Here is a 22222-nt window from a genome sequence, read left to right on the forward strand (position 1 = left end):
TTCCCCTTTCAACTTTCAACTCCTGTTGTACAGAGCACTGATGGATGATTTTGCGGAGTGGGCTGGACGAAACTGCCTACTTCTAAACAAGACCAAGACAAGGGAAAAAAAACGTCACAAATGCTGGTGATAACTTCCCTTTGCGACATGTCACATGACTTTAAAAACTCGCGGTATCTCCAGGTACCTCCCTTCGCATGCTTTTCTCTGCAGATGGTCTGAAATAAGTGCGGACATAAGACACTCCCCTCAACGTTGCCCTAGTTGGTTAGAATTATCACGTGGTATTTCCCACGTGAGAAGATTCCTCAGCCTCCGTCAACAACGGGACTTCAAATGCCTCGGCTCGAGTTCGTCAGCGACGAAGAAAGCCAGCGCCACTGGGCAGGCCATATTCTTTGTGCAAAGTCCGTGAAGTTTCCCCTGGCGCGATAGTTTTTGTTATGTATACAATTATTAATAAAGTTTAAATAAAAAAAAAATAAAAAAAAGTCCGTGAAGTGCACCTGTGTCCGACTTGACGTAGTGGGAACTTGGCGTGTTTATGACGAGTTCCGGCGGATCCTCTCAAGTCTTGTGCATGCATCGGCGCAAATGCATGCGATCCGAAACGCGCCCGGTGATTGACTTCAAGAAGAAGAGGACGGCTTCACAACCCCTGTGCATTCTGGGACAGGATGTTGATGTGGTGGAGGATTACAAGTACCTACATCGACAACAGACTCAACTGGAAGGTTGAACACTGCAACTGTATATAAGAAGGGAATAACTAGACCGCATTTCTTGAGGAAGCTGAGATTCTTCAACGTGTGCAGCAGGATGTTGGAGATCTATTATCAGTCTGTTGTGTCCAGTGCACCGTACTTCACTGTAGTCTGCTTGGGGAGCAGCATTCAAGCTGATGACAGCAACACACTAAATTAACTGAATAAGAAAGCCGATAATCCGCAAATGGGTGCAAACTAGAGACCTTGTTGCTGTGGATCGACAGAACACAATGTTATCTATTATGGATAATCCTGAGCATCCTCTCAACCATCTACAGGACAGACTTTCTCTAACAAACTGATTCAACTTTGCTGTCATAAGGACCAATACAGGAAAACTTTCCTGCCCAGCGCAATGACTCTATAACACCTCACCTCTGTCTAACAGAGAACTCTCAGCTGTGTAGTTATTGTTCAGACTTGTCTTTAACCTGCTCATGGCAAATTTGCACATTGTTTTTACTACCACTTTACCTTATTTATATTACTGAAAACAAACCTGATTCCTGCTAGTGAGTCTATGTTCTTGGTCTAGACATCACAGTACAAATTTCTGAAGACAGCTGGGGTTTGGTATAAAGAAACGCCGGGTGTTGCTGCTGCTTTGAAAGAGTCATTCAAATGGTACATACGTAATTTTGTTGCAAAAATAAATATTTTGAAAAAAGAGTATGAGGTTTTGGTTTCAGAGTGTTTTGCCATATTGACATAGAAGTGGTTTGTGTTATTTGACACTATGGGCCCTAGTTTCGTAGACCAGGCGCAGTCAGCTGCCGCGCCGACGGGGGTGTGTCCGCCTGGACTTTGCAAGTTTCGTGCGCCGCGCAGGCTCGCGCAGGCACACCTCCCGTCTCGCCCACCGGCGCAAGTGGGAAAGAGGGAGGAGAAGAAGGCGTGAGTGGGAGACGAGGAGGAGACGAGGCGTGGACTGGGATTAATACAGCCGATTCACATCTTCACCAATCAAATGAGCTCCTCTCCTCACCTTTAATGCGTTAGGGGAGGTTCAGTGCAAGTTCCGTCATTTGACAACCCGATGACAGAAGCAGCGCCGCCGCTCCCACAATGCGCATCACGCGCTGTGCGCGCGTATCATAATAATAACAATGCCGATATTATAAAAAACAGGAGAGAGAGAGGGAGATGTTTTGGTCCGAGAGGCTGAGTTTCCGTTACGCGTGCCATCCGCCTTTGATCTGACGTCAGATCTGACGGGACAATCTATATAGATATAAATTCACGTGTTGATTCTATTAGTTGCATTAAATAGTGTTTGTTGTGATTATTTATTGCATTTAAATGTGCCTGGAACTGTGGAAACCTGCCTGTGAGGTCTCGGTGACGTGTGCGCACTGCGCGCTGTCAGCCAAACTTCCACTCCGCCAGCTGTGATTTGCATTGAATGAATGGACTTTATTTACGCCTTGCGCCTTGCGCCGAAAGTAGACCAGGTTGGAGCTGGCGAGCTTTCAGCGCAGTCTCGGCGAGGCTTTTTGCCACGAAACTTCCGCTACGCCAAGCTGAATCTGTGACGCCTCCCCCTGCTGCGCCGCCACACCCATCTTGGCGCAGGCGATCCACCAAACTGCCAAACTGACGGTGCGCAAGGCTGCGCGGGTCGAAACTTGCATTGCGCCGGCTCCGCCACCCTGCGCTGCGCCACGAAACTAGGGCCCAATAAGTATGTAAACAATCGCCAAATAAGTGTACGGTGAAATACTTGAACTGATGGATGCTGTGGGACATACAGTGCTACTGCCTCTATATCCTGCTGTTAACTGCAGAAAATAAATACTCCACCTTAGTGAGCTCCTGGGCGTTTGCAAGGTTATCGACAGCGATGGCCAAGAATACGTTGAGGAGTGTGTCTGGTTATTTGTGGTCTAAGGAAAAGGTCAATTGACAAACACAGAATCAATATTTACACTTGCAGCTGTTTATCCTTTCACAAAGCAGCCTCAAAGCCATCAAGATGAGGCAATTTGGATCAACTGGGCAGGATACAGTTTCCAAAGAGAGTGAGAACGATGAAATAAATCGAGGAGAACATTCCCCCATGAACACCCCCTTGTGATTCGATCCCATGGTACATGACTGCGTTCCAGTCCTCCCCAGTTAGGATCTGCAAGGGAGACACAGGCTTAGGTGTTCGAGTCCAGTACAAGCAGAGTAGTAAAAAAAAAAAAAACATGATGGAGTCAACCTTTACCTGGAAAACGGTGAGAATCGCTGCTGGGAATGTGTCAAAGTTGGTTGTCGGTGTTTCGTCTTCAAAATTAAATCTGCAATGATAAATTGAATGTAATGAAGCTTCAAAGCCACACCACAGTCACATGATGGAACAGCTTGTTGTCCTGCAAGGCTGCTGCACAATTACTGCCTGTTACATTTCAGTCATGGAGTGACTATACAAATCTATTTGCCTATAAAAAAAAAAGAATAGTATAAAAGATTAATTGCAGCCTTTGTTCAGCTGTTTAAGTAAAAACAAAACTTTGCATAAAAAAATTAAAACTCACGATTGAAAACTCAACTAAAAACTTGGAATTAAACTTTCTTAAAAATGAAAATGAGACCAAGATCATTAGAGTTAGACCTCACTTATTGGGTGACTCTGTTGGTCTTCCTGGGCCTATAGCTTAGTGTGATAGTTGACACCTTTAAAAGGGATTATCAAATAAATTCAGTTCTCAAAACCAGCCTTTTGCAGTTCAGACCTTTAGCCAAGTTAAAGGCATAACTCTTCCCCAAAGACCTTGAGAGAGTTATTTATGATTTTTTCAGTTAGACTATTGTAATTATTTGTAAGTGGGTGTAGTACAGTCATCTCTTTGTCGTCAACAATTAGTACAAAATGCAGTGGCCGTCTTTTTACAAAAGAAAACAGGGAAAAGAAAACAGGATCACAAATTATCAATATCCACCTCCCAACACTGTCTTGTGGAGCTCTGTCATCTCTATACTGAAGTTAGAGCACTGACGCTCCCCAGAACCAGACACAAAAACAGAGTTTATTTAAAACTGCTCATAATACATAAACATTGAAATCACTGCTGATTATGTTGAGTGTATTCTTCTGTCCTTATTGTTGTTTGCTTTGTTTTTATTTGCCTTTTATGCATGTTCAGTAATCTGGTCTACTGTGGTTGTGCTGTACAAAGTTTGACTTGACTGTTGACCTTGCCACTGATCTCTGAGTGTTTCTTTTTAAATAGATGATTTGTGCTAATGCTGACATTTTGTTTCTCTGTCTGTCTACCGTGACCTAATCGTCTCAATGTGAGGCATACAGATAGAGAAGGTTGGAATGGTAGCAGCACTTGGATTGTGCTTTTTCCATGACAGCTTTTCTTTAGTTCTGGATCTCATTAGAACATATCCACAGAAACACTGTATTTAGCTCAGCAGCCTATGGTTGGGAAATGTTTTCCCACTTTACATTTAATTTTCTTTGATTTGAAAGATTGTTTTTGAATTTACAATATGCATGTGTATGTAAGGTAAGGTGATGCTGGTAGCAGCTGAGGGCAAATCATGCTGCCATATCCATTGTTCTAGAATTAAATAACAAAATACAGTATTAGTTCTAATGTATTCCTTTGTGACCCTTAAACTCTTGACTGTTTGTGTGTCCTTTCCACACCTTTAATAGATAGGTTTTAAAATAAGTGAATGTATTCTAAGAAATGTGACAAATTAGCCAGAAGTAATACTTCTGATAGTTTTAATTTTTAAAATATAGAAAGGAGAATATTTCCCCATATCACCCGTATGTAGTGTGTGTTTATAGGACAATCTGAGCCTTAGTAATGTAACTTTTATTGGTTTACTTTTTCTTATTAATTTGAGATTTTGCGATTAGCTTCCATCATGCTTTGAGGGATATAAACTGACATGGCGTTGCAATGGAGAAAGTAAACATGGCTAACATGGCTTAGCTTTTTTGACTTAACATTTCTTTAGCTACTGGCAGTTCCTGTTTGTGCTGTTACCATAGATGTGACAAAAATTAGCTGGTCTACTGAAGAAAAATATTACTAGGCAAGATCTTATGTACATTATAAGAGCAGTCTGTTTTCTATTATTTCTTATATAATAATTGGGGGTTTGTTATGGTATTCTCTGAATTTGGTCTTACGAAAGTCTTCCAAAGGCTGCAATGTTGCTTAACACAATGTGGTAGTACCCTATAAAGGGGACATGACCCGACTTCTTGAATGCTGTATACAACAGCACTGCAGTTGGGAAGACAGCTCTTCTGTGGAAAAGGGGTCCCCCAATAATGCCTCTTTTCTATGACCTCTAAGCTGAATTAAAGGCTGCTAGCAGTGGAAAATGTTGCAGGGATTCCAAGAACATATGTATTATAGGTGCATGTTCAGATTTGGCTGAGTCAAATTGCGTCAATCAGGTTAAAAGTTTGAAGATGGGCTGACATTCATAAGCTAACAATTATCAATGTGGTGAGTTTTCTGAGCCGTACTCACTGTACGGATCCAACTAAATGGACCAAGTTACTGTGGACGGACATCTTCTATGTGGTGGAGAAACCAAGTATCCATATCAGAGGTTCCCAAACTGTGAGGCGCACCTCCCCTGGGGGGCGCCAAATAATTTGAGGGGAGGCGCGGAAGGTTGATTCAAAAAAGAAGGAAAAACATTTATTTCATTTTCATTTTCATTTATTTCACCAAAGACTTTGGTTTCCCGGACGCTGCCCGGCGGGTCATGGGAATAACACCGCCGTCGGCATCGTTTATGGTCGGAACTACGACGGTATCTGATCGTCTTCGAACCTCCGACTTTCATTCTTGATTAATGAAAACATTCCTGGCAAATGCTTTCGCTTTCGTCCGTCTTGCGCCGGTCCAAGAATTTCACCTCTAGCGGCACAATACGAATGCCCCCGGCCATCCCTCTTAATCATGGCCCCAGTTCAGAGAGAAAACCCACAAAATAGAACCGGAGTCCTATTCCATTATTCCTAGCTGCGGTATTCAGGCGATCGGGCCTGCTTTGAACACTCCAATTTTTTCAAAGTAAACGCTTCGGACCCCGCGGGACACTTAGTTAAGAGCATCGAGGGGGCGCCGAGAGGCAGGGGCTGGGACAGAGGGTAGCTCGCCTCGCAGCGGACCGTCAGCTCGATCCCGAGATCCAACTAGGAGCTTTTTAACTGCAGCAACTTTAAGATACGCTATTGGAGCTGGAATTACCGCGGCTGCTGGCACCAGACTTGCCCTCCAATTGTGTGGAATATTTACATATCAATAAGTGCCAGATAAAGTGCTTGCTGTCATTTTTATTGATAACTCATTGCATTGCATAGTAAAGCACCGATTTAAGTGGCTTAACTGAAGTGAATATCATTATTTGAAAATGATTGTCATGGCGGGGAGGGGGGGGGGGGGGGGGGGGGCACGGAGGTGTCACTGTTTTCAGAGCGGAGGCCCACATTGATGGAGTTTGGGAACCCATGATCTATATAAAGGAAAACCTCAAATCCCTTGACACTTAAAATGTTGTCTTTGCCGTCATGTCCAGGACATTCAATACTGAGTTTGTCAAATGATTTTTGTGTGTTATGGGACAGACGTACTGACAACAATCCTCAGTCATCACATTGTAATACAATGATAATATGTTTCCCAAGTCTTGGCTCAGTTTTTGCTCAGTCATAGTGTCAAATAAATGTAATATCACAGATATAATATTACTTTATGCCCCATTCATTCATAGAATTCTGTTCTAAAGTTAGGCAGCTGAAGTGTTTTCATGTTACTTCTGCTTTCACGCTAATGTTGCAATGGTTGATCCGTGGTGTTTACCATTATTAAACAGCCTACTGAGAATGCCAGCTGTGTGGTTGCTGCTGTTACTAATTTATGGTTATTAACTACATCATTAACTTTGCCATTGTGTGTGATAAACAGATAAGAAAACTGATAAACCGAGAATTCACGAGGGCTTCATCATTCCAGTCAATCTGTTTAATGGCTGTGTTCTGCTTCAAAGGGATCTTCATCCATCCATCCATCCATCCATTTTCCTCCGCTTATCCGGGACCGGGTCGCGGGGGCAGCTGCCTGAGCAGGGACGCCCAGACTTCCCTCTCCCCAGACACTTCCCCCAGCTCCTCCAGGAGGACCCCAAGGCGTTCCCAGGCCAGCCGGGTGACATAGTCACTCCAGCGTGTCCTGGGTCTTCCTCGGGGTCTCCTCCCGGTGGGGCATGCCTGGAACACCTCCCAAAGGAGGCGTCCAGGGGGCATCCGATGCAGATGCCCGAGCCACCTCAACTGGCTCCTCTCGATGTGGAGGAGCAGCGGCTCTACTCCGAGCTCCCCCCGTGTGACGGAGCTCCTCACCCTATCTCTAAGGGAGCGCCCCGCCACCCTGCGGAGGAAGCTCATTTCGGCCGCTTATATCCGGGATCTTATTCTTTCGGTCATGACCCAAAGTTCATGACCATAGGTGAGGGTAGGAACGTAGATTGACCGGTAAACCGAGAGCTTCACCTTTCGGCTCAGCTCTCTCTTTACCACGACGGACCGATACAGCGACCGCATTACTGCAGCCGCTGCACCGATCCGCCTGTCAATCTCACGCTCCATCCTTCCCTCACTCGTGAACAAGACCCCAAGATACTTAAACTCCTCCACTTGAGGCAGGAACTCCCCCCCGACCTGGAGGGAGCAAGCCACCTTTTTCCGGTTGAGAACCATGGCCTCAGATTTGGAGGTGCTAATCCTCATCCCGGCTGCTTCACACTCGGCTGCAAACCGCCCCAGGACATGCTGGAGGTCCTGGCTCGAAGGAGCCAACAAGACCACATCGTCCGCAAAAAGCAGGGATGAGATCCAGTGGCTCCCGAACCAGATCCCCTCCGGCCCACGGCTGCGCCTAGAAATCCTGTCCATAAAAATAATGAACAGGACCGGTGACAAAGGGCAGCCCTGCCGGAGTCCAACATGCACCTGGAACAGGTCTGACTTACTGCCGGCAATGCGAACCAAGCTCCAGCTCCGGTCATACAGGGACCGAACAGCCCTTAGCAGAGGGCCCCCGACCCCGTACTCCCGAAGTACCTCCCACAGAATGCCACGAGGGACACGGTCGAATGCCTTCTCCAAGTCCACAAAACACATGTGGACTGGTTGGGCAAACTCCCATGAACCCTCGAGCACCCTGCGGAGGGTATAGAGCTGGTCCAGTGTCCCACGGCCAGGACGAAAACCGCATTGTTCCTCCTGAATCCGAGGTTCGACTATCGGCCGAATTCTCCTCTCCAGCACCCTGGAATAGACTTTCCCGGGGAGGCTGAGAAGTGTGATCCCCCGATAGTTGGAACACACCCTCCGGTCCCCCTTTTTGAATAGAGGGACCACCACCCCGGTCTGCCAGTCCAGAGGCACTGTCCCCGACCGCCACGCAATGTTGCAGAGACGTGTCAACCAAGACAGCCCCACAACATCCAGAGACTTGAGGTACTCAGGGCGGATCTCATCCACCCCCGGTGCCTTGCCACCGGGGAGCTTCTTAACTACCTCGGTGACTTCAGCCCGGGTAATGGGTGGATGAGCCTCTGAGTCTCCAGCCTCTGCTTCCCCAATGGGAGACGTGACAGTGGGGTTGAGGAGATCCTCGAAGTATTCCTTCCACCGCCCGACGATATCCCCAGTCGAAGTCAGCAGCTCCCCACCTCCACCGTAAACAGTGTTGGTGGAGGGCTGCTTCCCCTTCCTAAGGCGCCGGATGGTTTGCCAGAATTTCCTCGAGGCTGACCGATAGTCCTCCTCCATGGCCTCCCCGAACTCTTCCCAGACCCGAACCTTTGCTTCAGCGACCGTCCGTGCTGCAGCACGCTTGGCCTGCCGGTACCCGTCAGCCTTCAGCTGCCTCGGGAGTCCCCCGAGCCAACCAGGCTCGGTAGGACTCCTTCTTCAGCTTGACAGCATCCCTTACTTCCGGTGTCCACCACCGGGTTCGGGGATTGCCGCCACGACAGGCACCGGAGACCTTACGGCCACAGCTTCGAACAGCCGCGTCAACAATGGAAGCAGAGAACAAGGTCCATTCGGACTCAATGTCCCCAGCCTCCCTCGGGATCTGGTCAAAGCTCTCCCGGAGGTGGGAGGAAGGGATCTTCAATGACAGCAATATATAAAAACGAAGATCATCTTTTTTTATATTCCTATTCTGACATCCTACAGCACTACACATTTTTATTTCCAAAGATATCGTCAATTTCAACTTGTTTCTGCTGAATTTCTGCCACCACAATGTGCCAGTGGCGGCGCCAGGGGGGAGCTAGGTGGTGCTGTAGCTCCCCCTATAATAGCCATAGCACCCGCCCAGCACCCCCAAGAAATGTCTGTAGTTTTTTTATATTTATATTTTAATGTCATGCATGGACGTAATTTAGGGGGGGGACACAGGGGAAATGTCCCCTGCACTTTTTCAAAAGGCCGTTTTGGTCCGTTGCACTTTTTACCGTCCAAAAACAATGTTACGCTATAGTAAACAGAGACACGTCAAGCACTAGGACCAAGCGGAAAACGTCCGCTCAAGCTGAAGCCTGTTTCCCTTAGTTTAGACCGACCACAAGCTCCTCGATTGGCTCTGCCGTTTCTTGTGTGATTGGCCGTCCCCGCTGTCTCTCCATCTTGCTTGCACACCGACGGTCTGCTAGTCTGCGGTCAGGAGTCCTACAGGAGTCCGCTACTGGAAGTTAGTTCACGTCCGCTAGAAGGATGTTAATATTAGAGGTTTAATTTACATTTACGTTTGAATCGGTGTCCGTGAGCGTATGTGCGCGCGCGCGTGTGTGTGTGCGCGTGCGTGTGTGTTTGGTAATTAGACGCAGCCAGGATGTCTAAAAAAAGAAAAGTGGACATAAGAGACTTCTTTAGAAGTCAAAGTGTAAATTACTCAAAGAAATGCGTTACACCCATCCTGCAACACCTTCACTGGCTCCCAATAAAGCAGCATATCCACTTCAAGATCCTCCTCATCATCTACAAAGCTCTCAATAATCTGATCAATAAAATGTATTATTATTATTATTGTTGTTATTATTACTATTGGATTAGAATTGGGTGATAATGTTTTGCTACATGATTTACAACCAGTCAAACCAAAAAAGGGAACAGTAAACTTAAAATTAGCAATAGAAAACTAGAAGAACTACTAGAAAACACAGTGAACTGAAAGAGTTAGAGTTTTATTAAAAATACTTGTGTCCCCCCCACCTCTGAAATCAGAATTTTGTCCTTGATGTCATGTATGTTGTATCTATAGCCCTTGTGTTGAATACTTTTACATATATTGCTTATAGTCGTGGAACGAGTATAGTTAATGCGTGTACGCGTGTGTAGCTATATATACCAAGGGTGGTCCGATGCCACCGCCATAATGAAATGCCCTGAAATTCAAAGCACCTTCTCTTAAGTGTTGAGCATCCCCATAGCACCTGCAACAGAAAATCTCTGGAGCCGCCACTGCAATGTGCCAACAGCGGCAGTGATGTAAACATGACGTCTACTCCAAAATGGGCTATGACTCACTGGCCACCAAACAGCTGCATCCCCAGCAGAGCGAAGACCACAATGAAGAGGAAGAGTAGGAACAACAGGCTGATGATAGACTTCATGGAGTTAAGAAGGGATACGACCAGGTTCCTCAAAGAGTTCCAGTACCTGCACACACACAGACATGTGAATAAACAAAGAAATATTTTGGCATAACCAGTTACCAGTACCCAGTACGAAGGCAGACAATACTGATAACTCACTTGGTGACTTTGAAGATCCTGAGCAGCCTCAAAGCCCGCAGTACACTAATCCCAAATGAGGCCCCAGGTTTGATGGCAGCCCAGATCACCTCAAAAATACTGCCAATAATCACCTGTGAACAGTTGTCATTCCCAAACATTATTCTGTTGTGACATTTTTCTGTAACAATAGTCCTGAAACATTTAAATTACTCTACACACACTCTGATGAACTCCTAGCTGGACAACTCACCCCGAAGTCAAAACAGTTGAATGAGGAGTGGAAGTAGCTCTGGGGTCCGAGGCCATACATTTTCATGGACATCTCTGCCAGAAACAGGCCCAGGAATACAAACTCTGCCAGGTCTGTCCAGGAACAATAAGATACAGATTAATGTCGCTCTCCCTGCTGATTTTTACAACTCAATTGAGCAGCTACTGCTGCCTCTCCAGCTGCTCCTGTAGCAAATAAGATGCAGAAAGAGCCTATTGTTTGATAAAATAATGCTGGATAGCGCTATGATTGAGTGTGTCAGACGTATGTCCTAAAATGGCATAATGGTACTTTTGTGATGCATGTATGCACATCTGTCTCTGCAGTTGTCCCTGTCCCTAACTCTATGTACAGTGGCAAGGAAAGGTATGTGAACCTTTTTGAATTTCATGGTTTTCTGAATAAATTTGTCATAACATGTGATCTGATCTTTATCTAAGTCAAGGGTATTGACAAATATAAAGTGTCTTTAGTAATAACGTTTTTTGAACTTCTCATGTCTATGTATTATATACATGAAATTGAATTATTATTGTTATATTGAGAACAACAACAAAAAAAACAGTCTGCAGTTAGGCAAACAATCTACAAATGGAGACACTTCGGGACTGTTGCTACTCTATCAAGAAGTGGGCGCCCAGTCAAAGTGACACCAAGAGCACAACGAAGACACATCAATGAGGTAAAGAAACAACCCCGAATGACAGCCAAAGATTTGGATCATTGGAACTTGCAAATATCTCTGTTCATGAGTCTACAATATGTAAAACATTGAACAAGCAGGGTATCTACAGCAGGACACCACGAAGGAAGCCACTGCTTACTATAAAAAACATTGCTGCATGCCAGAAGTTTGCAAAAGAGCACATCGACACTCCACAGCGGTATTTGGCAAAATGTTTTATGGACTGATAAACTAAGATTGAACTATTTAGAAAAAACACACAGCACTACATCTGTCATAGAAAGGGCACGGCATATCATCATGAAAACATCATCCCAACCGTAAAGTATGTTGGAGCAAACATCATGATTTGGGCCTGCTTTGCTGCATCAGCTCCTGGCCAGCTTGGAATCATTGAGGGGAAGATGAATTCTCAAGTATATCAGACAATTCTTCAGGGGAATGTGACAATGTCTGTGTAGAGTTAGGTACTTCTAACTTGGAAATAAGTATGGAGAGAGGTTTCCAAAGTGTACACTTGAAGCATGACTTTATAGAAGTGCCTGGTTTACAACCTCCCATGCCTAACTACCAGGGGGCGACATCACATCCTGTGTCCTATAAATCCATTAACACTACAGTCTGTACGTCAGCTAAAACCGTGTAGAAGGTGGGTGATGCAACAGGACAACGACCAAAAACACGGGAGCAAGTCCACAACAGAATGGCTGAATGTTGAATTTGTGTGTTCAATAAAGACATGTAAGAGCTGAAATTTTACCCGCACCTTGTGATTTTATCGTTGATAATTTTAACAGCAGACTGAAGTCAACTTTGTACTCAGTAGCTCCACTTTTAACTAAAACAATAAAAAGAAAACCTATACCCCCGTGGAGAAAAAACATTGAAATCAATGAACTGAAAAGAAAATGCAGGAGTGCCGAGAGAAGATGGAGGAAAGGTAAACTGACAATTCATTACGAGATTTTACAGTCAAAAAGGCACGAATTTCACATTTCTCACAACTCATCACCATCAATAAAAACAACCCCCGGTTCCTCTTCTCCACTTTTGATATTTTAACAGGTACTAATTCTAATAAAGTTTTTAAGACACCAACAGATGATCTTTGTGAGAACTTTGCAGACCACTTCAGAACCAAAATCAAGGTCATCAGATCCTGCCTTTTATCCCATCAAGTTTTATCTGTTAACACTGAACTGTTGTCCTTGCCTGAGGTAACACTGGAGAGTTTTGCCCTGGTTGATGCAAGGACACTTGGTCGAGTTTTCTCCCAAGTAAACCCAACAACCTGCCTTTTAGATCCCATTCCCACATCACTTTTAAAATCGTTTTATGGATTCTTCGAGGAACAGTTTTTAAACATCATGAATTGCTCTCTTCAGACGGGTGTCTTCCCCACCGCCTTTAAAATGGCAGTGGTGAAGCCCCTTCTGAAGAAGAGCAATTTAGATCCAAGTGTTTTTAATAACTACCGACCTGTATCAAACTTACCATTTTTAAGTAAAATTTTAGAAAAACTGTTTTTTAACCAAGTTAACGACTTTTTAAACAGAATTAACATTTTAGAGAAGCATCAGTCTGGTTTTAGGAAAAACCACAGTACCGAGTCAGCACTTTTAAAGATTTTAAATGACATCAGGTGGAATTTTGATAATAAAAAGCTCACAGTGTTGGTTCTACTGGATCTAAGTGCAGCTTTTGATACAGTAGACCATCACATTTTATTAAATAAGCTCAGACATCTGGTGGGCATCTCTGGTACTGTTCTTAACTGGTTTTGTTCTTATCTCACAGACCGATGCTTTTATGTAAGTATGGATACATGTTCCTCAGGAACCTATGACATTGGATGTTGGGTTCCCCAAGGGTCAATTTTAGGTCCACTTCTTTTTAATATTTACATGCTACCCCTTGGAGACATCATCAGGAGGCACAGCATCAGCTTCCATAGTTATGCTGACGATACGCAACTGTACATCGCCGTGTCTCCTGATGACACAGGGCCAATTGACGCCCTTTTTAACTGTATTTTAGACATTAAGTCATGGATGGCAGAGAATTTTCTACAGCTCAACCAGGACAAGACTGAGGTTTTAGTTATAGGTCCTGAAGGCCAGAGAGAGAAACTTTTACCAAACCTACAAGATCTTAAACCAGCACAGTCAGTAAAAAATCTGGGCGTGATTTTTGACTCTGAGCTGAATTTTATTCCACATACCAAAAATATGACGAAAATAGGTTTTTATCATCTTAAGAACATATAGCCAGAGTCCGCCTGTTTCTCTCTCAGGCCAGTACGGAGGTGCTGATGCATGCTTTTATCTCCTGTCGTTTAGATTATTGTAATGCCCTGCTCACGGCGCGCAGTGCACACACGTCACTGAGACCTCACAGGCAGGTTTCCACAGTTCCAGGCACATTTAAATGCAATAAACAATCACAACAAACACTGTTTAATACAACTAATTGAATCAACACGTGAATTTATATCTATATAGATTGTCCCGTCACATCTGACGTCAGATCAAAGGCGGATGGCACGCGTAACGGAAACTCAGCCTCTCGGACCAAAACATCTCCCTCTCTCTCTCCTGTTTTTTATAATATCGGCATTGTTATTATTATGATACGCACGCACAGCGCGTGATGCGCGTGGTGGGAGCGGCGGCCACTGCATGAAAAGTGGGATTTTCGTCAGTTAGCGGCCCTGTAAATTGACGTGGAAGTTCAGGTTTACGACTGCAAACGGCAATTTGCAGGAAACACCGAAAACTGACGTAAATTGCCGGGAATTGACGTGGGCCTTGCTTGGCAGTTGTCCCCCCATGACCCCCCTCCCCGTAATCTTAGGGGAGGCTTTAACATGTAAATGAAAATGCTGTGAGCTATACAAATGCAAATCAGGGTAGCAGGGGGAGTTTTCCCCCAGGTGACATTTTTCTGAAAGGTGTTAACTTCATTTCATCTTCATTCAAAGATATAACTTAATTTCATCTTCATTCAAAGATATAACTTAATTTCATCTTCATTCAAAGATACACAAAACAATTTGCTTCAACAATTACTTTTAATCAGGCTTTGCCACAAAGGTAAAATGTACATTCATGCAAACAACATCACAGTCTCCTAGAGCTCAACCACTGTGCATAGTGGCATGACTACAGTGACCCTTTCTTTGGTCTTGCTTAAATGCACAGTGGATGTGTTAACCACACATCTCCCAGCAATGCGCTCAACAGGCAGAAATGATGCTGGGTATGACGTGTCTGTTCCCTGCAAGCTCCAAACTTCTATTGGCTTTCCATAAAAATGTCTGTCCGGATGGGGATGAAGCCAGGAAACTTGCGCAGTAACATGTTTAAATGCAGTACCTTTTGACACAACATTAACAACTATAAACTGCTTTATAATGGCTGGTCGTAGTTCTGCTAGAGGGTCAAGGATGGGTTCATAGATCATAGATCTCGGCTGTGTTCGAAATGCCAAACTAACGTCCTACTCGTACTTAATTGTGACGTAAATTTGAGTACGTAGTGCGTTCACATACAATAGTATGTGAATTTGTGCACGCGAGAAATGCCCGGATGTATACTGCATTGGCAAGAATTTCTGAGTACAGCGGACCTTGCTAAATCTACTCAACTTCCCAAAATGCATTGCGGCTCGTCTGACTTCACAAGTTTTGGATAATGGCGGACGACTGCGGTGATTCTGGCGACAGCCCGACACAAACCGCGTACACATGTAAGTATACTGTAACATGACTTTTATGTTTCCAGCTGACTTTTAAATCGTATTGATAATGAACGTTATTTTATTGTTGTTGGCATTGTACGTTAACGTTACGAATCGAAGGTCCTGGCAGCCGGCTAGCCTACTGACGCTAATTTACCACAGAGGTTAGCGAGCGCAAGCGAAGCGGAAAATGTGCCGTTTTTACCGACGTTAACTAATAATATAGTGCTTATGTTAAACCGTGGTTATATATTTACTAACGGTGATTAATAACGCCGTGCACCGTTGTCCGTTAAAGGGACTGATGCAGACACCGGGCGCCTCATTCAGTGGGGGGAACGATGAGGAGACGTTCACGTCGTTCACCGGCAGCAGGAATGCTGCTCTGAGAGGCTTCACTTAAGGAAATGTGGTTTAAATGTTGTAATTCATATATCCAGGACTGCTGGAGACTCTCAGGATGTCCCAGGACTGCTGGAGACTCTCAGGATGATTGCGGTAAGAATATGTTCGGTGACTGCTAGCTAAAATTAGCAAAGCAAGCCCAAGCTAAAAGTAGCTTAAAAGCTAATAGTCCAAGCTAAAAGTAGCATAGTAGCCTTGTAAAAGAACAAGAGAGAGGAACCAGTGTAACGTTAAGTTGCTTTGTTAAGTGTACGTGGTCTTTTACAGGAAGCAGTACGCCGGCTTCACAACTCGGAGACGAATTGTAGGCGCTACGAACCGGAGCAAGGGTACGATTTAAAGAATATGCTTTCATTCTGCTGTATAAGGAAATAGATGCGTTAACAGTAGATACCGATCTTAACTGTTCATTTTGTTTTCACAGACGAACCTCGCCTCATAACGAAGCTGTGACCTCTTACTTGCTCGGAGCTTTGTCCGCAAGTCCGGATTTCTATGACGCCGATAGTGACGCCATTGTGTGTAAGTAACTTTTACTGTTTTCTTCTTCCTTGTTTTAATTTTACTGTGACTTAAGTTTTCTTATTCATACCACTCATTTAATTGTTTTCCAGCTGCCTGTAAGACATACTATGAAACGGTACGCAGGAGCTTCAGACACACAGCCTGATCTCGCATCGCAGGCGGAAGCTGTGAAGACGTCAGCTCGGAGTCGTTCCAGGAGAAAGAGGGTAAGACTTATTAGATTTATTAGATCCGTTTTTGGTCAATGTGACCAAACCTACCTAAACCTATTTTTCAGGTGCATTAATAGATGTGTTGTGTCCATGCGCAGTGCGTCGCGCAGTACTGATTGTCTTTATTGATTGTTTTACAGCTGCTGGAAGCGAGACGGAGTGTGCTTGCTGGCGATGAGGCGGACCGTTGGAAGTGCGCCACCACAGACATGATGTCTGATGAGGAGGACGGCGTCGTTGGCGGGGTGTCTGGATGGATTGTGCGACCTCCATCCTCTCGTAGCCAGGAGCTCACCGAGCTCTGTGCGACTCTACAGTCGCGATTAGAGAAGACTCCCAAGTACAGGGCCACGCACCGCAGGCGGCTGTAAAATTGACCAAATTCGGACAGAATGTCGCCAGTTCATTTGTTTGTTGTGTGGGCAAATTTGTACAGTTGTGTGTTGTTGTCAATAAAGCTCTTTCTTTGAATACTTCCTCCTGGCAATTCAATAAATTCATTCATATTTATAAATATATAAATAAATAAAAATAAATATATGTGTGTATATATATATATATATAGTGATAGATCTGCTAACCAATCACTAGTGATTATTCTTGTTTAAAAGACCCAGTGTGACCAATAGTAACACATCTGCCAACGGGGGTGGGGTTTACATTTATAATGACTCATCAGGTTGACCAATAGTGACAGATCTACCAACGTGGGTTGGCTTTACATTTATAATGACCAGATCTGCCAACCAATCACGAGCGATTATACTTGTTTAAAACTAGTGGTTTCATCCAATCCTGAGTGAGGATATTCAAGCCATCTCTGGCCAGGCGGGGTTTCGCCGCTATTCATATGCTAATTAGAGCCTTCGCTGTGGTTCGTTTCCGACAATTTTCGGCACAGACGAACGCGGCGTTCGCAGCCTGTAAATTGTCGTTAACTCCCGAAAATTAGGGAGATTTTCGGGCGTTTACAGGGACGAAAATCCGACTTTTCATGCAGTGGGCGCTGCTTCTGTCATCGGGTTGTCAAATGACGGAACTTGCACTGAACCTCCCCTAACGCATTAAAGGTGAGGAGAGGAGCTCATTTGATTGGTGAAGATCTGAATCGGCTGTATTAATCCCAGTCCACGCCTTGTCTCCTCCTCGTCTCCCACTCACGCCTTCTTCTACTCCCTCTTTCCCACTTGCGCAGGTGGGCGAGACGGGAGGCGTGCCTGCGCGAGCCTGCGCGGTGCACGAAACTTGCAAAGTCCAGCCGGACACACCCCGGCGGCGTGGCGCAGTTGCGCTGATTGCTGACTGCGCCTAGTCTACGAAACTAGGGGCCATTATGTTTATCAATACCCTTGACTTAGATGAAGATCAGATCACCTTTTATGACAAATTCCAAAAGGTTCACATACTTTTTCTTGCCATTGTAAATATGTCTGGATTGGTCTAAATGTAAACGTTTAAAGAAGTGAATGGAAAGATGTGTTTGATCCAATTATTTGGAATGATCCAATTATTTGGAATATTCAAATGTATGTATAAATGGTCAAATGCTAATATTTACTTCTTTTTTTTTCTTTTTTTTTACTTACATAGTAATATTGGTTAATGTGACAACTATTAACTATTAACTATTGCTGGGACTCACATAGTGCAAAGGTGAGCCACTCAGGCTGGTCGTAGTGTACGATGGCGACACACAACGTGTTGAGGCCGACCAGACACAACACAGTCCAGTAGAAGCCCTGGGACTTGACCAGACGGCGGATGGTGAAGCGAATCCGCCTCTCTTTCCTCGTGATGTAAGACGAGCTCTCGTTCTTGCTCTTCAAGCTGGCATGGGCAAACGGCGACCCTGGGGGGGCAGTTGGAGCAAAATATACAAAATGCAATAAAGTTACTAAGTCTTAACCTGAGGTGGTCTTATCAAAAAATGACTGAAAATAGTAACTTTGGACCTGAGCCTTGTTTTGTGTCAACTTAATGATTTACTGCAGAGCAGCGTACTTATCAGTTTGAAGTTGGCACTCTAGTACAATCCATATATATATATATGTGTGTGTGTGTGTGTGTGTGTGTGTGTGTGTGTGTTAAAGAGGTGAGTTGAAAATGATAGACAGAACCAAAAGGACAAATAACCCTAAATCATAAATATGATATAATTAACTTTTTTTCATGTTCTTGTGCTTTATCTGCGATGTAGCAAAATTAAGTCTTTTAGATGACAGTGCCATGGTCTTCATCCGAACTGTATTAAACCTTCTAGGACTTCAATCAAGCCCAAATGTCAAGAAAGACTGGATACAAATGAGAAAGAGAAAACTTGTAAGCTCGCTGCCGGACTGTCAGCCCGGTAAACTGACCGCTGCAGGCTGGTTCACCGGAGCGAGCCGACCCACCACTGGTCTGTAATAGGTCTGCAGCCTCAGTGGGTTCTGCCCCCTATTGGCAGGTTGAAAACATGAGGAACTAGTGTTGTAGTCTTACCCCCTCTAACCAAAGCAGCCTCCGATGATGCAACATGATGATATTTGCGTCATCGGAGGCTGTTTTTCCGAATAGAAATACAGAGATCTGTCTCTGGGGAAAATGAGGGAATGATGCACGAACATTCAAAAATACTACCGGGTTTCTAATGATACAAAGCTTAATGCAAATGGGTGAAGTAATCCTTTACGTTCCTTGGTGTGACTGAGGACCTTTCGTGGTGAAAAAACATTGCCTCTGCCACAGCAAAGGCCCAACAATGCCTCTTCTTCCTCAGGAAGCTAAGATGGGCAAAACATACCCAGAGACTTACGGTCAACTTAGAGTGTCCTGATCTACAGGCTGCTGGTGTGGTTTGCCGGCTGCACCAGTGCAGAGAAGGACGCCCTACACAGAGTGGTCAAAGCTGCAGTAAGTATCATTGGGATCAGCCTCCCAGAGATCGCAACTGTGTACACCTCCCGCTGCATGTGTGAAGAACATCACCCCCCCCCCCCCCCCCCCCCCCCATACCTCTACCCTTAACAAGCCCTACCTCAAATAATGCATTGTGTGTTTGTGTGTGTGTGTGTGTGTGTGTGTGTGTGTGTGTGTGTGTGTATGTGTGTGTTGAGGTGTGTGTGTATGATGGCTTGGCTGACCTACATCCTTCTCTGCCAATCAACATATACACCTGAAGCTGGTTCCATTCATTGCCATCATCCATCTGATTCCAGTGCTGGGGCAGTTCTCTTTCAAAATGCTGGTCTGGATAACAAACTTAACCTCTGTACATTCCATTCTTGCCATCTCTCTCTTAGAGTGCACAACTATGACTTGAGCAACTGGGAGCTGTAGGCACTGGCTCAAGGGCAGCGAGCAGTCATTTGTAGCATGGACTGACCACAAGTATACCTGCACAAGAATATGTCCTACATACAATCAGTCACTGAGATCACTTCAACTGTTTTTTACATATTGTCCAGGTTCCAGAAATGTCAAACCAGATGTCTCGGCAGAGACCTGCCCTCCATCTCACACCATCCTGCCCTCCAGCCAAGTCGTGGTCACACTCACCTGGCAGGTCAGGGAAACAGCTTTGGCAGCACAGCAGCAACAAACGGTGGTAACGGTGTGCTTGTCCGTTACCAGGTTTTGTGGTGGTCACACAGCTCCCGGTTTGCTTGCCACCCCTGGCATTAACCACAGATGTAAATGGTAAATGGCCTCATTTATATAGCGCTTTTCTCCAAAGCGCTTTACAGGAATGACTCACCCATTCACTCACACATTCACACACTGACGGCGGAGTCAACCACGCAGGGCGACAGCCAGCTCGTCAGGAGCAATTGGGGTGAGGTGTCTTGCTCAGGGACACCAGGCACTCAGCTAGGAGGAGCCGAGGATCGAACCAGCAATCTTGCGGTTGCCAGCCGAACGCTCTACCTCCTGAGCTAAACCCCCCGCGTAACCCACATGACATAATGGGTTGCATTTAACAGTTGAAGCTATGAATAATAATAGAGTAACTAATCCAGTGCAGTATCAAGTAGCAATTGATACCCAGTGTCAAGTAGCGATTGATACCCTATGAACAGTAGTAAAAACATAATTTTAGCCAATCAGCAACTTGATGTAGCCGCTAGTCTGATGAATGTGTGTGGATAGTGATAATAATTGAACGCTAATTTTTATTTATTTAAATCATGTTACAAATTTGACAAAAACAAAAATAAAACCACAAATGAAATGTAAATACAACAAACGGTCAAACAGGAAGGAGGAGCTGCTGGACCTGAAGCCCGTCAGTGAATGAGCTGTTTATAAAACCAACAACATTTATTTACTACTACTTATGTTATCTGGTTATCTTTGAGCTACATCTTTTTCCCTCAGCTCAATGCAGACTGTGCTTTGATTTGATGGACTGCACCTACGCAGTTAGGTGTACTTGCGGAAAGGCTCTGGGACTTGGTCTCTGGGGCTACTGGGCCTTCTTGTTGTATTTTTTATTTTTATTCATTTTCTATTCTTTACGTTTGGATCTGTGTCTTGTTGTGTCACACCCTGATAGAATCCTAAAGGCTGGTATCAGTCTGACTGCTTCAGTGACCACTCAATCATTTTTTGTGAATGGAAAATTAAATTAGCTAAATTACCCCCTAAGTTAATCAAAATTAGACAATATAAGAAACTGAACCCTGCTCTATTTATTAATGATTTGATTAATATTAACTGGGACAGATACCAACTTATACCGAATGTTCAGGATGCTTGGGATTTTCTGTATGATGAATTTACTGATGTTGTTGATAGACATGCACCTTGGAGAACTGTCAAAGTCAAGGGCAAACATTTACCATGGATCAACTCTGATCTTATAAGTCTCTTTAGTGAGAGGGACAAGGCGTGGGCAACTTATTGTCGAACTTGTGACAATGCTGATTGGGAAGTGTACCGGCAACTACGTAATATGAGCAAAACAAAAACACGTAACGCAAAATCCAACTACTATAAAGAATCTCTCACATCCAACTTTAAGAATCCTAAACAATTCTGGAATCAAATTAAAACCATTATTAATACATCTGACAAGCACTCTATTAATAAAATAAGAGCTGAGGATACTATAATCCATGATTCACTAACTATTGCCCAAACTTTCAATCAGCACTTCTCGACTGTATGTTCCTCATTGCTACCTGAATCCAATATTATATCTTCCTCTAGCCATATTTCAGCCTGTCCCAGTTCCAGTTCCTTTTCCTTTAGGAAAATCTCACCATTAGAAGTTCAGAATGCCATCAATGACCTGAAGGTGAATAGCAGTCCAGGACTTGATGGTTTACAGAACAGGTACATTAAGTTAGCTCCCCATGTTCTAATATATCCACTTGCTGATCTATTCAACCTTTCATTGGCGACCTGTGAGATACCAGCTGTCTGGAAATGTGCCCGCATCATCCCACTCCATAAAGGAGGCGATGTACTTGGCGATGTTGTGTATTTGAAAAGTTATTTATAATCAACTTTCTCACTACCTCACAATTAACAATATACTATCACCTTTCCAGTCGGGTTTCAGGTCAAACCATTCAACAACAACTGCTCTTTTGAAATTTACAAATGATGTGTTTTCTGCTGCTGAAAATGGTGAACTCACTGGTGCAATCTTTATTGATTTAAGTAAAGCTTTTGATTTTGTTGATCGCTATTTTCTATTAGACAAACTGTACAATATTGGTCTCTCTCTCAATGCAGTCCAGTGGTTTAGCTCTTACCTTCACAACAGAAAACAGTGTGTTGTCTTAAATGGATATCAATCTGATTTTCTTACGCAACAATGTGGTGTCCCTCAGGGGTCAACTCTTGGCCCACTTCTATT

At 44.3% G+C, this 22222-nt stretch overlaps 1 protein-coding gene across 1 annotated transcript in view; it reads right to left on the reverse strand.

Annotated features, from left to right (window-relative positions):
* cacna1ba (calcium channel, voltage-dependent, N type, alpha 1B subunit, a) overlaps nt 1–22222 on the reverse strand; it is a 320635-nt gene that overhangs the window by 156320 nt on the left and 142093 nt on the right. Inside the window, exons 11-17 of the mRNA XM_084024282.1 lie at nt 18020–18226; nt 10792–10904; nt 10560–10672; nt 10333–10464; nt 2977–3049; nt 2772–2889; nt 2568–2635 (exon numbers count right to left, since the gene is read on the reverse strand). Coding sequence (XP_083880408.1) covers nt 2568–2635; nt 2772–2889; nt 2977–3049; nt 10333–10464; nt 10560–10672; nt 10792–10904; nt 18020–18226 — 824 coding nt within the window. The remainder of the gene's footprint in view (nt 1–2567; nt 2636–2771; nt 2890–2976; nt 3050–10332; nt 10465–10559; nt 10673–10791; nt 10905–18019; nt 18227–22222) is intronic.

The sequence above is a fragment of the Eutrigla gurnardus genome (genome assembly GCF_963514095.1).
Source record: "Eutrigla gurnardus genome assembly, chromosome: 13".
NCBI lineage: Eukaryota > Metazoa > Chordata > Actinopteri > Perciformes > Triglidae > Eutrigla > Eutrigla gurnardus.